Source organism: Lissotriton helveticus, chromosome 4_1 (assembly GCF_964261635.1).
Source record: "Lissotriton helveticus chromosome 4_1, aLisHel1.1, whole genome shotgun sequence".
NCBI classification, from domain to species: domain Eukaryota; kingdom Metazoa; phylum Chordata; class Amphibia; order Caudata; family Salamandridae; genus Lissotriton; species Lissotriton helveticus.
The window spans coordinates 1,901,933,740-1,901,952,141 of record NC_136063.1 but is presented as its reverse complement, the minus strand read 5'-3'; the positions used below and the strand labels follow the sequence as shown (position 1 = coordinate 1,901,952,141).

Here is an 18,402-nt window from a genome sequence, read left to right as displayed (position 1 = left end):
ACTGGGGATAACATGTAGCAGCACCTGTACAAAACAACATCTCTTGGAAGGGGAGGAAAGAAGTATCCAACCCACACAAAAACAATAAATAAATCAATCAATGAAAAAACTACATTTTTGGGAAAAATCAAAAGTATTCCATTGATACTGTCACAAAGAACATTTAGATGAAAACATGGAGAATAGAGACATCTGCAGAATAAATATGCTAACCTATATATCTATATGTGGACACTGAAGCCCAGATTAACTATGATTTTGCATCAATTTGTGGGGCAGCCTAAATGTAAAATAATTTTTGGCATTTACTAAGCCACGCAAACCCATTTTGCGTGTTTTAGTAAATACAAAGTTACGCAACGCAGCTCATAGTTACTTTGCATTTGGCAGACATAACATTGATAGAGCATGGGCATTCCCATGCATCCACCCATGTATTTTGACTTAAACCCAGGTTTTCAAAGACTTGTAAACCAGGGTTTGTGACAGATTGATGAATACATATCTTTATTTCTGCTTTATACATATCTTTATGCATATCTTAATTATCCTGCCTATAACGCAGGCCTCCTAGCAACATAGTGCAAGAGGCCCTGTATAGGGGTGCACACTGTGCACCAGCAAAGAGAGCAAAGATGATGCATCTCTTTGTCAAGATGGAGCATTTCTGCGCTGTCCCCTTCACGTAACGCAGCGAAGCACCTTGTAGTGCTGTGTTGCATGAAATATTATTAAATGTGCTCCTTAGATTCTTCACTGTGCATCTAATTTCTCAAACCACGTATTGCACATTGACATTTTTTATTTATGTAAGTCTGATTATCCCAATGAATTACCAATAAACATAAATCAAAGAATATCTCTGAGCCAATAAAGATTAGAGTATACTGCGATTGGGAAAGAAATAGGTCTGTGAAGTTCAAATGAACCTGCACATATTATTCGAATGACTAATATCAATTATTATAAATGATTGGGTGTTGGATGATGGGCATGATCTAAATTTGAATGTTCAGTAGCTTTTTTCGTTATGGTGAATAGATTCGTCAGACTCTTGTGCATTTGCCCAGTTCATATTGGAAACGTTAGCCCTTTTGGTCACTTGAAAAGCTTTTTGAAAAGTAGCAGATCATCCTTGAGTTCATTACCATCTAGCAATTAGATCAGTTGGAATACATTTGGGAAGAAAATACATTTTAAACTTTTCCAAAACGTGCCAGGAAAGCCTCAGTGTATATACTGTGCAAAAACAGCATTCCGATGAGCAAATATATGAAGAATCACAATAAGCAAAACACTTAAATATCACGTACCACATTCAGATTTTCATTTTTATTTTCATGTCAAGATTTGATTATGTAGACCTTTGTGTTACAAATACGGAGGCTGATGTACATGACATACTTTGTTGTACCTTGCTCTAGAACCTTAGAATTACATTTGAAGCAGGCCCCCAAAGTAGCAAAATACTGGTTTGACATAATGTTTAAATGCATACACCAAACAAACAATGTTTACAGGCATGGTGGTTGAGTTACCAGGCACTTTCTTGTTACTCACACACATATATATATATATCTATATGTATAAATGTACACATATTTACAAAAAAACAAAGGAGGCTACACAGCATAGGTGATTGTTGTAAGACAGGTTAGCAATAAAGAATAGCATTTAAAACGTTTTTTTTTACTTTTACATTTATTTGCAATGTAATATTTTCCTGAGAAGAATATCAAAGTTTGTATTGGCATTTAATCTCCTCCATCCTGCTGAGAGATTAATCTGTTGACGTTCCACTGATTGCACAAAATACATGCAAAGAGTTCTGCATCCAGGAGGAATGTAATGTATCTTCTTGAAAAATCTAGAGTAAAATAAAATGCACAATAAATATACGAACTGTTATTTGTATAGTTCAAATGTCATCACTCTGCATAGAAATATCCTAGTATAACTTTACCCAGTAGTCTTCAAAGCTGTTGAGCAACGCAGCATTAAAAATAAAACAAATAAATGCAGGTTATTCATCACAAACATTAAGGACTTTCATAACTTTCTCTGACGTGTTTTGAAGCTTGCAATATACAAGACAAATAAATACTGGGAGGTTGAAGTCAGGTGATGTAAAGTTGAGAATAACATAGAGCCAAGATAGTGAATTACAACCATTTCAATATAGTACATTTAAACATCAAATATATTTGTTATCTGCTGTTCCCTGGGTACTGAAATGACACCGTATAAGTCCAAAACTTATATAGCCTAAATTAGACTGAGAGCTGCAGCAAACATTTGTAGCCAGTGCAACTTTTTGTACTCATGCTGCATGTGTAATAGTATCCGGACCAAATGACTTGTTAGACCATGATCGAACATGAGTCCCATTGATAGTTCTGAAGTAAGTGCAAGCACATGAAATGCAGGTGGAGTTTTTATTCACACAGTACACATAGTTATTGGTTAATGTGAGATCTTCTATTTACTGTGATATATGTCCACCCTTTCCTTTAGGTGGTTCACTCTTAAATGAATGTTTACATATGGCGTCATTTTGTACATGTGAGAATCAAGACTGTATGCATGGTCAAGCATTATTTGCAATATACATGTAACATATAATAGAAACAGAATATTAACATTACACTCAAAAGTGTGTTCAGTAGTCATGTAATGTGTGCAGTCTAGGATAACGGTTTAGTAAAATTCAGTACTTTGCCTCATAATCATACAATCTAGTATTTTTTTTTTTTTTTTTTTTTTAAAAAAACCTTTATTTAACAAAGTATGGAAATACAGATTCTCGCCTACAACCCCTCGGGCCGGCCAAGAAAACAGCACAAGGTATAGCATAATACACAGCTCATCAGCCGACAACCAGGGGTCCGGCAGCCATGGTAAGAAATTCGTTAAGTTCCAAACAACAGGATACGAGCGGTTTCATTTTATAACATTCAAACAACAAGAGAAACAAGGCTGCACTCCGATCAGTATGGTCATTACATATGTGGCAGGAAGAAGCGGTCAGGAAACAATACGGTAGACAGGAGAAGAGCCAGGGAGGGAGGGACAGAACGGGAGCCCAGAGCAAATGGAAATATCGATATGTCTGTACATGTGAGAGCCGAAGTGTACAGTCAAGGGGAACAAGGAGTATCAGGGGGATCCACGAGGGGGGGGTTCACAAATGTCCCCACGGAATGCATTCCACTGGTTCCATATCCTACCCCACTTTCGGGGCCTGCCACGGGAAATGTAGACAATTTTCTCTCTGAACATACACCAGTCCATGTTATCTTCCCACCCAGAAACCAAGGGTGCCCTCTGAGACCCCCATAACTGCGCAATGTCGCTCTTTGCAATCATGTTGCCCAGAGTCACCTATTGAGTCTGAGCAACATTACAGTCGGTCGGTTCCCACACATTCAATAGACAGCGCTTAGGTTCAGGTAGCAGCCGAACATTCGTGACTTCATTCATCACTTCATGCACTCCCCTCCAGAAGGACTCAACCACCGGGCACTCCCATACAATATGGAGGAAAGTAGCAAGCATACCACAACCCCGCCGACACAGTCCACCTTCAGAAAAACCCATACGCATCAGTCGGGGACCAGTGACATAGACTCGGTGCAGGACTTTCAGCTGAACAAGTCGCAGGCGCGCCGGAATCGCGACCTCTTTAGGAGAGGACACCACAGCCTGCCAATCCTCATCGTCTAGCTCCAGCCCATCGGCAGTCCAGGCGCCACGCAAATGGACAAGCAAGTCCGACCGAACATTAATAAGTTTTTTGTAAATAAGAGAAATAGTGCTGTCTGGAACATGACCGTCCAGCACTCTATCCTCCAGAGGGGAACTCTCCGGAACATCTGAACCGGTCGGAAAAACCGACCCAACGGCATGGCGAACCTGAAGATACCGAAAAAATTCCGAGTCATGCAGACCATACTCTTGCTGTAGTTCCGCAAAGGTCTTCACTCTATCCTTAACCCAAATATCGCTCAATTTACTAATCCCGATGAGGTCCCATTTATCGAACCCCTTCGACGTCCATAGTTCACCCAGTCTCTCCGCAGCAAATAAAGGGGTCGCCCCGGTAAGCCTATCCGACCACCCAGTAGCCGCGGTCGCGCTGCTCCAAACCCGCACCGCCACTGCCGTGGGACCCGTCAAGTTCCTCCTATCACTCCTAGAATAAAATGCCCTATAGTAGTCCCCCCCAGGTAAGAGCCATCGGTCCATTTCAAAAGCCGGGTTCGGGACAGGACCATACATATTATGATTCACAGCACTCAACTGGGATGCCCAATAATATCGTCGTATGTCGGGTAAGGCTATGCCCCCGTCATACCAGGGTAGCGTGAGTTTAGCCAGTGCTATACGGGGCCGACCAGCCCACACCAGCTTCCTCTGGAGGCACTCTATTTCACGAAAATAGTGAGCCGGCACCAAATCTAGCGTGTTTTGTACGGCATACAGGAACCGGGGGAGGGACATCATTTTAAACAGCGCCGCACGTCCCAAGGGGGAGAGAGGCAGATTGCACCACGCCGCAACGTCCGACCGGAGCCGAGCGATCGGGGGCAGCAAATTCCGATCATAACGCAGCACAGGGCAAGTGAAATATAAATCCCCAAATATTTAAAGCCATCAATGCAGACCGGGATCGGACATATTCGAGGCAGAGAAAGTGGGTCGCTAGTGAGCGGGAAGATACAGGATTTAGACCAATTGATAACCAACCCGGAGTTGCGGCCAAAAGAGCGCAATACGTCAATAAGAACTCCCAGCGATTTGCGGGGGGACGTCAAATATAACAGGATGTCATCAGCATAGAGAGAGACTCGGTCTTCGAAATCCGGGGACCAGCGTATACCTTTCAGAGAGGGTTCCCACCGAAGCCAGGCGGCCAGCGGTTCAAGCGCAAGCGCAAACAACAACGGCGACAAAGGACAACCCTGCCTCGTGCCACGCCCGAGAGCGAAGGGCGCCGAAGCTCTGCCATTAACCACCACCTGCGCGAGTGGCTGTTCATACAGGAGTTTAACCCAAGTGATGAATTTAGGGCCAAAACCGAACTTGGCGAGGGCGGCCCACAAATACGGCCACTCAACTGTGTCAAAGGCCATCGAAGCATCGAGAGAAACCAAGATGGCCGGCTCACGAAGAGATCCCGCTCTCGCAACGACGCCATGTAAACGGCGAAGATTGAGAGCAGTATTGCGCTGAGGGATAAAACCGGACTGATCCGGGTGAACCAGTCCGCTGATCACCGTGACCAGCCGATTTGCCAGTATTTTTGCCAATATCTTCGGTTCAGCGTTCAGAAGGGAGATCGGACGATACGATGAGCAACGCTCGCGGGGCTTACCATCTTTATGAATGACCACAATGGAAGCCAACCTCTGGTCCCTGGGAAGAGAACCAAGATCTCGCGAGGCCGCAAACATACGCAGCAAATACGGCGCCATTTTGTCCGGACACAGTTTATACAACTCAACCGGTATACCATTAGGGCCCGAGGCCTTCCCCGAGCGAAGGGAGCGAATGGCAAGCGCAACCTCATCGGCGGAAAAATCAGCCTCCATTAACACCACGTCCGACTCCAAGAGTCTGGGCAACACAAGGTCACGAAGTAACAAGCACGAGTCCTCCTCCGGGAGACCGGAAACCGGGGCATATACGACCCGAAAATGCTGAGCAAACACCTCAACTATCTCCACCGGGTCCACGACTCGCACTCCATCGTCTCTCACAATCACTGGCACAACACGATTCAATCTGTCTCTCCTGTCCAGCCACGCAAGCAATTTCCCGGCCTTATCACCCACATCATAAAGTCGCCCTTGCTGCATGCGATGCATCGCCTCAGCAGCGGCGGTCACAAGTGCCCTGTATTCAGTTTGCTTAAGAGCCAAAACATGCAGAATCTCAGGCGTCACTCCAGCCTCCAACCTACAATCTAGTATTTGAAGGCGAAATATACAACTAGAAACCTTTCATTCTTTCCAAAAAGTGTAAACTCCAAAGCAGAGTTTTACTGACATACACACAAAAATCCTGTTTACATATGAATTATGGCCAAAATGCCCAGTATTTAAATATGCTTTAATGATGAAAATGATTCTCCAATTTTAAAGCTTCTGTAGCACTGATAGTTTTACTGATTACTTCACCACACAAGTTATACATCTGCACCAACGCTATTCAAACAAACTAAATAGTCATATATTTAATTTGTCTCACGATTCTCATGGAAGTACATTATTCATCACAGACAAGATACAAATCCAACCCATATCTAAAAAAGGCATGTACAAAGGTCTTGTGTGTACTATAGCCTGGCACTCAACTGCACCTTTTCAAGGATTTGATTGCTATTGATATCCATAAAATGTGTCTTATGGTACTGCACTTAGGTCAAGCGTAAAGACCACAGTTGTTTAATGGTTATTTAGGTGCCCAAAACATTTAAAATAGACCATTTCCACTTAAAGATTTGTTTTCATTTAGCTGAAAAAACAAAATAATCACACTAGTAAACAATAATTTAAGAGGCACCTTTGTCAAGTTATTCATATGTTGGCATCCCCTTATGAGATCTGACTTCACCAGGAAACTGGGTGTTTAATAAAGTCCAAGAATGACATTTCTAGTAGTTTCCTAGCCGAAGACAGCAATATTAAATGTAACAGTGCATCACATTGGTTCTTCATAGTACAGCCAGCACTGCTACAGTGAAAATAGCTGTTTGATGCGAGTCACTGTAAGGACATATGTAATATTAAGTTCCTACTTTTAAATACCATCCATCCTGCCTTATGGGTTATAAGGCCTACACAGGGGTGACTTGTTAATATTTAAAAGGAAGAGTTTAGGCCTGCTGAAGAGGTTATTTTGACAGGTTGAAAGGCAGTTTATAAAATGCCAGTCAGGCTACAATGGCAGATCTGAAGTCGTGTTTGCACTGCCACTGTATAAATTGAGCATGCAGCTGTAGAAAGACTAGAAGACTAGAATTCCAGTGAAGCAAAACTAGAATAACTTGGAGGACAGGGTGCAGGTACTAAACAAGAGAACATGGAAGTTACATACAAAGGTATTGCAGATACCATGGGACAGTTTGTAATAGTCGATCACAGCATCATGGAAGTGCAGGACAGAAATAGGAAGAGTTAGGAATGTAAATATGTGTTGAACAGGAGGCTTACTATTTACAAACAGGAATGTTGTTGAATTTTGAGAGTTTAAGGAGTAAAACAGCTTTCTGCATGCATGGGTAGCTATTTTTCTGTGTTTTTTTCACAAAGTATATAAAACCATTACAGGATGGGCACCGTGAATCTACATGTATCTGCACGAACTTTGAATAGTGTTTGTTATACTTTAATAAAAACGAATCAACCAATGCATAGCATATAGTACGGCAGTCAAATCCATAACATTTGGCTTTGCTAACGTTTAAGAACTACAACAGGAGAAAACAAGGCTTACTACCTTTGCCTTGCAGTTTGGATCACCTACAGATCAGATGATCCTCTTCTTGTCCTGACCAAGCCCCTGTAAGAGTTGCAATGCTGATTCAGATGTCAGTTCCTTTCTGGACTGCAGGAGGGTGGGGAGGTGGACTACCTTCCCAGTTTCCTCTATCTGGCCACCCCCTTTCTCTTGCTCGAGGCGCTTGTGTGGCAGGGAGAGGTTAGGCTTGGCCAAGCTGAGGATTTGTGAGTTTGGGACAGCGTGGATTAAAGCAGCTGCTGGGGAACAGCCGGTGAGACACAACAGACTTGCATTGTCCAACGTTCTGGCTGGGGTTTAAGAATGTAATGGGCGGTGTGGTCCTGTCGGAGGATAAAGCACAGTTGAAATAAGACCCCAGGGTCAACAGTTTCTTAAAAGAGATAAAATATGCGAACATCAATGATGAGTGCAGGAAAGAAGTCTGCACCGAGGAGGAAGCAAAAGAGGCCTTCGAAAATAACAAAAAGACAAGTGAATTCTGAGAGCTGTACCGATCTTAATCAGTCTGTTATTCAAGATTCAAGACTGAGAAGGATTGCTTTTTGGTAATTTTCACAATCTCTTCCCTCCTAATGTGGCCTTGTCTGTCTGAGAGGGCTAGTTTCTCAGCCAGGTATCATGGAATGAGGGTTCTGTGATGGGTTTTTATGTGTGCAGGAAGAATGGCGCCTGGGCTGGTAGCGGTAGGTATTTAATGAGAGGCAACAATAATAAAACAGTGCTACAAGGTTAGAGGAGACCCCAAAACCTCTGCAGGTAGTGGCAAGGGCCAACTCAGTGAGTACAACAAAAATCCTGTGTGTGCACGTTATGAAAGGTATATATAAATGTCATCAAAAGTGAAAAGCAAATTCGTAGTAAGAGAAACAAGGTAGACACAAATGAATGGTTTCTTTCAAATGAAATGTATTGAACCTTCCTTTCTGGAAGGGTGACATCAAAGAAAACAGCCAGCCAACATGTGTTTCGTCAAGAGGGCGCTGAACCCGTGACTCTTCAGGGCTGTGGGATTGTTGACAGATAGGGTTCGAGTAGCTGGTGATAATTCTGACCCGGCATGAACGGGTAAAGGTGAAGTACCATTCGGAGTAAATCCTGTTAAGACACACTGGAGGACGGGCGGGTAAACCGTCTTCACGGAGATCTGTGTTAATGGCAAAGGAGAGACCGGTAGTGCCTTCCTTTAGTGTTGGAGGTATCATGGAATGTTAGCTCTGAAGGACTTGTATGTGATGCAACTGGTCCTGAACTTTGATGGGGGGGGCGAAGGGAAATCCAATTACGTTTTTTCACAGTGGAGTGCTGTGGTCTAAATTCTTCTGGCCTTTGATTAAATAAACCACAGCTTGCAGGATGCCTTACAGCAATGTCAATTTGGGGAGGCTGTTGATAAGAGTGTTGCCTCCATCCATGTGAGAGGAAACAAAAGCTTGAATAGTTGATCTTATATTGGTTTCTAGTAATTAAGGTGTCACTCTTTCCAGAGGTAGACCTCATAGAATGCCGTCTTGGTTTTCTTAGCGATGCAGGCCTTAGAATAGATGTGTTCTGAGAACAATTCATACCACAGCATCACTTTGTACAGCCACCTGAACTGGTATCCTCATTCTAGTGGACGGCACTTGTCATGTTGTATGTTGACGAGTAGGCCCTGTGTTCATAAGGCATGACAGATGTATGGCGATGCTGTGACCTGCAGCCATATGTCCCAGCATCCACAAGCTTAGATTGAAAATCATAATAGGACAGAAAAATATCAGGAGGCCACACCCAGTGGCGGGTTCCTTGTAGGGTGTGGGGGCTCGCCCCCCTGTTTCTATTGCTGCATGTGCCCTGAATTTACTTAACCAACATATACATTTGTTTTATTAATTGTTATTTTTTAGATGCAAGTGCGCAGAATGGCTTTATTACAGCCAGCTGTAGTGGGCGAACATGGGGGGTAGGGGCGTGACTGGGAGCTTGAGGTTTGACAGGCAGGTGAAGTGTGCATGGTGGGGTGGACTGGTGCCTTGCTTTGTCCAGCCCGACATGCGCACTTAAACCCTCTTTTGCTTCTGGTCATGTCATGGCCTTTCTTGTGGAGAGAGTTGGAAAGTGTTTGATGGGCAGCAGATTGAATATGGAATCATCAGCTTTACTGCCCTTAGGTCATGGCTCTTCAAGACAACCAACATGTCCAGACGCTTCCTTCAAGGACTGTAGCTTGGGAGAACACAGCAGGGGTCATTTTCTATCTTAAATAGCGTTGTACACACCTACAAAAATCACAATGTTAAGGAACACGATTCCCTGCATAGATCAGTCAAGCACAAGCCACTGTGGGCCTAGTCTGCAGGCCTTGACAGTCACAGACCTCAGAACTTTCTTCTTTTGGCAACTTCAAAATTAAAAAAATATTTATTTTCATCAGAATACATTTTAAAAAAATTAACTGCCTACTTGAAAAAAAATATTATTTCTCAGTACAACAATAAAAAAGAGGCCAATTTAAGAAACAAAAATGGGGCAACAATTATTAAATCATATGAACTAGACCTCCCTATAGTGAGTCGGAATCAAAGATGAATCGCTGAAGTAATGGGGCCAGACATGCAAGAAGTGGGCTGCTGTTAGCCAACACAGGGAACGAGAGTCAAGAGCAGGGACTTCATACACTCAGCACTCAATGACGAGTCATATTTTTTCTTACATCTCCATGTTGCAACGAGATGGTGCTCAAGTTGCTGATTTGGTTGCCAGTGAACTGCAGACTGTGTCTGTTATTCCTCACTGCAGTAAACAAGGTTATGATGTGCAATACTTCCGATCAGCCTCCGGCCAAGGCGGGCTTGTTTCAGCAAGATGCAAAGGAACTCAATAAAAAGCTTTTAAATGCATATTTTTTAACGCAGCAGGAAAGCTTTTCTGTGTCAAGACAGTGAACAATACCGTTTAATGGCATACCACACGCCATTTGGGTTCTACATTTTTACCGAAAGATTGGGTTGAGCAGCCAAGCTGCAATCATGATTCTTATGTGGCAGACTGGAGGAGGGACAATTGCGTGCCCTTTCTTGAATTGGCAGAAAAACCCCAGCGCTTATACTCGGGAGTTATGGTAATTTTTATAGTTTCTCCCCAGGGCCGTGTCAACCTCTGAATCTTAGAGGCTCCTAAATCGGTCTTGCAGGTAAAGGCATGACGAATATGTTTATTTATATTAAGGGAGTGGTCCCTATTAGCAGTACCAACATGTCAGGAAGTATCTCCGAATAAGGACACAACAAGTATTGTTCCACCACTGAAACAATGTGCCCCGGCACTAGCAACATATCACATATAAAGATGTGTTTACTGAGTCCCATGCTGTTTAAACGTAAAGCAAATTGCCTCGCGCGGCAGCAGGGAGAGGAGGCCTGCGCAATTCCATTGCGGTAGCGTGCAGCAAGGCGCGATGATTGCGACCATATGGCGCCACCATATGGCGCCTTGCGCTCCAGCAAGGGAATCGCCAGACGTGCACGCATTGCCATTGCAGGCAATGCAAATCGTGCACGTTTTTGCCCCTAAAGCTGTGCCGATGGCATTAGGTCACTCCTATGCAGCGCAATGCGCGATGCGTAGGCGAGACCTAAAAAGGGGGGAAAGTTTCCCTGTTTTCGCCTTTTGCGTGCTTGAGTGGTGCAGCAAAGGCGGGGCAGGCATCTAACACCAGCGTGCCATGATCTCAACTCTGTAAGACAGTGCTGGTTATGCCGTGGACGGCAGGAAGGGCAGTGCCCGCGGCCAGCCACCGCCTGCCATTTCCTGCCCCGGTTACTTCCTACGCTATGCGTAGGAAGGACCCTTGCCTAATATTTTGGGAGAAGACAAGGGGTAATTAGCCTTGCTCTGCACGCTGAAATATGCAGTCCTTCTGTGAATAAGCATCCCTTTTCCTACATAGCGGCACCCTGGCTTCTCCCCAGTGTGCAGCAAAAAGGGTTGTGGTGCACGCAGATGTTACCATACCAAAGAATTTTATCAACCTCAGGGTTGAGACAAGCCCTGTCCGATGTGCAGGACAGCAGGAAGGGTTGTGCCCACAGTTAGACCCACCCTACCTGCCTTCTGCACAGTTCCTGAAAGGCAAACCCTCAAGCTCCAGGAAGGTCCCACTTCCCCAAACCCCGGAATCCACTCACATTTAACAACCAGGATACAGCAATCCAAATCCTCACCTTAAACCCCTGTATGTTACTCCCGATAGACGTGTCCAAGCTCAATCTCCCCAAACTTTGAGTACAAGGCAATGTGCATGCACACTGTCCTGTTCACACCCGGAAGCAGCGTGCTTCATAAGAAGGTGGTAACTATATTGCATTAGAGGAAAAACCATGAGCGATGACATAATATCACGTGATAAAACATCACGATTTAGGTTGAGTGTAGTAATTTGTGATGTAGTCAGAGCAATTGTGGCTGCTGAAGTTGCTTTTTTCGGGCATATCACTAAAGTGTTTAACTGCGTAGTGATTGGAGGTGTCATAAGTTTAAGAGGATTCTGGAGCTGAGGATGGGGGCTACTTACTTTACTTGCTGGATTTGTTTGGCCCGGTGCTTCAGACTGTGTGATAGGGCATGAATACTGTTTAAGAATTGAGGAAAAGTGAAGTGTAAAAAATATCTATAAAATCTTGTATCAGTGGGACCTAACGCCACATCGACTGCACAACATTAATGTGGCCAACTCGCGGGAATGCTGGAGCGATTGCAGTAATGCCGGCACCCTATTCCACATTCTATGGTTGTGTCCAGGGTCAGATTGGGATCACAATTAGGCCCGGGCACAACCTAAACAAGCTGTCACCACGCCATTACGCAAATGAACAAAAAAAAGTGCTCACACAGGAATTAAAAGATACCGTCTAATGCTGCAAGTAAAAGATCCAGTCCGTGGGGCGGGGCCAAAAGAAGACAACAAATGGTAACAAGGAGGGACTAATGTTGTAAGGTCTTTCCTTCTCTGCCTCCTTTCCACACTGTCTTCCTTCCTTGTTCAGTCTGAGGACACTTAGAATGTTCAATGATGTCACAAAATCTGATGTGACTCATGTGTGTCAGTTGACTCCTGGCTGAGCTCAAGGAAACACCTCCTGGTGGGGCCTTCATACCATCTTCATCTTGGCCTTCCTATTACCCTGACCTACTTACTTACCACCTTTGTACCTCAATCCGAATAAAGATTCTCACTTGGAAAAACTACCCGGACTTCTGTGAGGTATTTACTTTCAACAACTAACAAGCCTCCTTTTCAATCGTGAGCCAGCGTTTAGCATGGAGGCTGACACCAGCGAATCAAAAATATGGGTGAGGCTTTAAGTCCCCCTCTGAAAGCGTACTGATGAAATAAGCCTCGCAGATCGAGGAGCGCATGCGCGCTCCAGTGCTAGGTCTGCGAGACCCAATTACTCAAGGTACACTGTTTAGGTGAGGTATGTCTGTTCACCACTACAGAACATTGCAATGCACTGTAATGTCAGTTCTCTATGGCCAGTGCTAGAAAATATGATGGACTTGCATTGCTTTACTTTAATTTCTTGTTTGTCATTGATGATACTTTATTTAGGATTTCAGCCGAATGTTTACATGGCAAGTACATTATCAAAGCACCTAGATGAATGCCCAGTGGTCTTAGTATAATTGGTATACCTCTTCAAACCTTTTTCTGATTTCCAAACTGTGACTAATCCCTTCAGCTCCAGTTGTACTGGTAAGATTGGAAGTGATGTCACCTGTCAACATAAACATTAGAGGTGACTTTGGAATGAAATACTGTTTAGTGCTTTGCAGTAGTTAGCTTTAAGATCACCAAGGCTGAGTCAAGTCTGTGAAAAACTAATTTCAAAATTACTTTTGCCACTATTTAGGCACCACTGAGGCCGATCGTCCCCACAGGGCAAACAACCTTTCAAAATGGAATTGGTATTAGGAACAAGAACATTTTACCATATAGTCCATACATCCTGATCTTGCATAACTGGCTCCAAACTGAAGCTGTAAATAGTTTCAAACTAACTTGCATCATGCTTTCGACAATAAATGATGGTACCCTGAACAATCTTGTGAGGAATCTAGTGATCTCATGTAGGTAACACAGACTTGTGTGTTCAGATTCACTCTTCCTCAAAATGTTAAAGATGCTCGCAAACTATGGAACTCCACACCCCCAGAAATGAAGATATCTTACTTTTAACTATTTAACATGAAATTGAAAAACCTATTTTTCAAATACCGCCCCTCTGTCAAAGAACATAGAACTTCCGTCTAGAAGATTGGTCTCCTATTTGGTAATGGTAGATTCCAAAATAACAACCTCAGACAGACAGATGGTCCAATCCTAAATTCTCAAGTCAACAATGCATGAACTATATTCTTAACTCTACATAACGTGAGATGGTACTCCCAATCTCATCTTCTCTATCCCTATTCTGATTGGACTTGCAATAGCATATCGGCGTCGGATCATACATAGTTGATCTGTTTCTGTTTGAACTGTCTGATGGGAATACTGCATTCACTTTTGCATCTCTTTTACAGTTACTTGATGTTTAATTACTGGTTTTCAACCTGACACCCTCGTATATAGTCCAGGCTATAGAAAAACTGCTAAATAAATATATCAAATGGACTCTTATTGCATCACTAAAGCAAGAAGCCCTTTTCTGGACTGGCATTGTCATTTTTTATAAAACTACAAACGAGGCAACTGATTGATCTTGTTTGGCTGTTCAGCTCAATAGAAGCAGAACATCTTGCTACTTAGTTAGGCTTCCCTTGAGTACTTCATGAAGTAACTTTGAAATATGAATATGGCCTATAGCCATATTCATATATAGATCTATTGATCTATATATGAATAAGGCTATAATATAGAGCAATAGATCTTCAGGAGCCAGTCTTTTGGGTTGATTGACAGAGGAGTGGAGAAACCTCCAACAACACTAGCAGAGGAGGTCCCCCTTCTTTCTGGAAAATGTCAGATCCAATTTCACTAAGAAAATTTGTTACAGGTACCAGTCGAAGGTTTCCACCAATATAATATGGAAATCATGCTGCAGATAAGATAAGAGTGTGGAATGCATTAAGAGCATTCTGTGTCAATGAATTGTGAACCTTAAGAACCACAAATGAATATCTGCCAAGCACAGTAGGGGAGCCAAAGATAAGCAAATGCAGTCATCGGGGAAGGTGTTGATACTAAATATAGATATGTTAGGTTCAGGTGCCATTTCTGGAATCTGTTAGTCACTTTGCCCCTGTTTGTAAGACTCCTGAAGAAAGAATGGTGACAAGAGATAGGTTGTGATCCACCACACCATTTCAAGTCTCCATGTTCTGGTGAGTCTAGAATAGATAGTGATGTTGTTAGTGTACGACTTACTCTGGGAGATAAGGAGATGCTTGGGGCAAGAAGCTAGTTTAGAGCCCCACTGGTATGATGTAGAGTAGTGTAGCTTCCTCTAACCACAGAGCGTCAGTTACAGTATGGTCTATTGTAAAATCAATAGGTAATGAAATATAAGGTCTATCACAAAAGGGGAGCTCAAAGGGAAAAAACGGACAGGGTTGCCCTCCACTCAGAAACTGATCAACAACAGAAACCCTGTCTTGAGGACGTGAATTATGTCAATACATTTTATAACAGAACAGTCAATTAGTACTGATAACTGTTATCCTCCCCTATATATATATAATATATAGGGGAGGATAACAGTTCTCAGTACCTATTGACTGTTCTGTTATAACATTTATATAATATATAGGGGAGGATAACAGTTATCAGTACTAATTGACTGTTCTGTTATAAAATTTATTGACATAATTCACGTCCTCAAGACAGGGTTTCTGTTGTTGATCAATGAAATATAAGGATCTGTGCAATAAGTACGCCACAGTGGAACAGTGAGACTGACCGAACGATATGGTAATAAATGGGTCCAGCTTCAGAAGAGGAAGTCTTCCAGAGAGTCCAAAAGCATAAAAGACTTTGCATCTCTTCACGACTAAACTATGTTTAGTTCACTAAAGATCCACTAACTTTGAAACATTTGGGGCAGGGAAGGTATAGACCTGTGAATACAGTTTGAATGGCAGGGGGTTTAGTTATCCCTCTGAGTTTAGCAGACCATATAGGAAATCTATCACCTGAGAAAATTACTGGCAACATGTGGCAAATCAGAGCAGTTTTAATGTCTAAACCATGCTTCATTCATTTCTTTGTGCCTTGAGAAACGACCCAGTGACTCTGGAATTGATCTGGGGGGGTCACTGTAGGTGAAGTAATTGCATCGCAGATACAAAGCCATCAGTGAGATTTTGGACACGGGAAGGAGGGGCCGGTTTTGCTTTCCAGTTACACATACTGTGAACAGTGAACTTGGCCCAGAGGCATCGAGGCGCTTTAAATGAGCACTAGATTACATTACAACATTAGATTTTTTTTTAGGGATGGGGAGATGAAGTGATTTCCCAGAATCTCAGGATGTTGAGCTGACACCGGGATTCGTACCTGGGTCCTAAGTTCCAAAGTCTGCAGCAGGTTAAGGGTGATGTGCTTGAGCCAGAGTGATAAGTTGTTCCAATCAGGCCATGAGTAACAGTACGACACACGGAAACTCTCGTGGTTTACGATTGGGAACCCGAGTCCCGTGGCCTCTGTAATAAGTAGGGGTGGGTGATGGCAAATCTGCCATTAGGAGGATTGTGGTTAAAGGCAGCTGTATTGGCTTGTAGGCTCTACATGGTGGGAAGCACAATTAATAATCATTTTCAAGAATGGGGTGCATATATACTTAGGGCATGCATAGGTAGAGCTATACTGACATGAAAGAAGGGATATTTGCTTAAGGCTCAGCATGATTGTAATATTAAGTAGGCAATGACATGGGGAACCCGCTGAAGCGAACAGGCCTCCATTGCTGCAAAATTCTGCCTGCCTTTTATGTTTATCTCTTTGTTCTGCAAATATTCTCCAAGCCACGGTACAAAAGAGCCTAGTTATTCATTTCTACAAAGCTGTTCTCGTAAAAACAGAGCTACAATAACCGTACATATTTGTTCAAGCGTCTGTGATAGACAGCGGTTTTGAATTTGCATTTCTTCCCTAAATTTGAATTTGATTTGAATATTATATTAGTTTGGAACAAGTATGCGGGCTTTGGCAGCTGTACACAAACGGCCTGAACACTACAATTTACGAATCGATAAACCAATCGTACCTGGTACAATCAACATGACCTTGAATGTTCACAGCTGGAGGGTTCCAGATTCTGCAACCTTGCACATTGCTTACAAAAACCTATCAGTGGGCGTGGTTTACTGCAGATATTAGCAAAGCCACAGGCACAACCCACCTTTGTCTGCCCAGAGGACGTATAATATTCACGTATTACACTCAAGTTACTCCACAACCTGAACAGAATGCCAGGGTGTTTCTGCCCAGTACCGTTATTCTCTGCCTATCACCTATTTGAAAACTCCTGTACAACGCTGGGGAAAGCAAATTGTATGTCCAACGGCTAACAGTGTATATTCTAAGAGTACCATCTCATTAATTGGTGCTTTTATTTATTGATGTTGTATAGTGCACTCTATCAAGTTGTCTCTTAGGAATTACATCCTGATGATGTGTCTTTAAAATATTCCGTGCAGGCTATTCTGTCAACTTCCATTATGAGCCCTTGCAAGCTAGGTGCCTGCAAATATAAGGATTTTGCTTACATTCATTTGTGAAGTTTCTAAGGAGAGTAGGGGGGAAATGATCTTGGTAGAATAGTTTCAGCGAGAGAAAAAAAGCCACAAATTATCTTTTCACCATTTGTTTGCCAAAAAAGGATGTAAATGATTTTTCCAAAAACTTTACCACAAATGCAGATAAATTGTATAGCAGATTTATTGGAAGCAGTGCTTGATTCCAAAATGTTATGTGCGCCGTAATTATACATTTCACCACATTTCGTTTGTGGGTATAAGAAATTGGGTTATTGGTTGAGGGAGGTGTAAACCCTTCTCAAGCAACAACAATCATCCTTGCCAAGGTGAACCACAAAAGTGACTAAATTAACCTGTGCCTAACCCTCTGGTAGCTTGGCATAAAAGTAGTCAGATTAAATATATAGGCACTGAATTTATGCAGTACGCCCACAGTAATAAAGTGAAAACACAGCACAAGAAAAATCCCACACCTTTTGAGAAAAATAGAGTACAGTTTAATAAATAAAATGACAGAAATACGAATTAAATCAATCAGTAGAAACAACGTTATGAATTTTGTGAAGCTTTTAGTGAAAAATAGCGCACCAAAGATCAATGCGCCAGACGCAGGTATTTGTCATGTGAGATTAGGGCAAAGTCAAAAGTTAAGGCTGGAGCGTGGTTCGGTGACACACAGTGGATTGGGCCAAGTCTCAGCTTACCTTTGCACGTAGAAGAAATTTAGAAGAAATAAAGTTCAGCGTGACAAGGCAGCCAGTGGTGTCCGAGTAGAAGGCGTCATCAGGAAGCTACTGGACGAAGTCGCAGTGAAGATTTGCTACCTTCGGACTTTGTCACTTTTTTGGAAGTCAAAAATCTCCAGCAGGACAAAGCTGCAAGCTGTAGGTCAACGAGGGCGCCACGAGGATGGATACCTGTTAGAAATGGGATCTCTGGTTGGCTAAGGCTTCCGCCAAAGCCAGGCAGAGACCACCATTCTAGTCAGGGCAAGGGAGTTACATGCCAAAGATAACCCCTGCTCACCCCCTTGGTAGCTTGGCACTAGGTCAGGCTTATCCCGGAGGCAATGTGTAAAGCGTTTGGGCAACACACACACACAGCAGCAACCCACTAGGCACATTACAAAAGGAACTCCACACA

General features: G+C 43.0%; 1 protein-coding gene across 2 annotated transcripts in view; it reads right to left on the bottom strand.

The window, feature by feature from the left end:
* Window positions 1-1,317: 1,317 nt before the first annotated feature.
* DOCK11 (dedicator of cytokinesis 11) overlaps window positions 1,318-18,402 on the bottom strand; it is a 1,219,508-nt gene continuing 1,202,423 nt past the window's right edge. For both annotated transcript variants that reach the window (XM_078688544.1, XM_078688546.1), the window contains one exon: window positions 1,318-1,867. In XM_078688544.1, coding sequence (XP_078544670.1) covers window positions 1,781-1,867 — 87 coding nt within the window. In that variant the 3' untranslated portion in view covers window positions 1,318-1,780. The remainder of the gene's footprint in view (window positions 1,868-18,402) is intronic.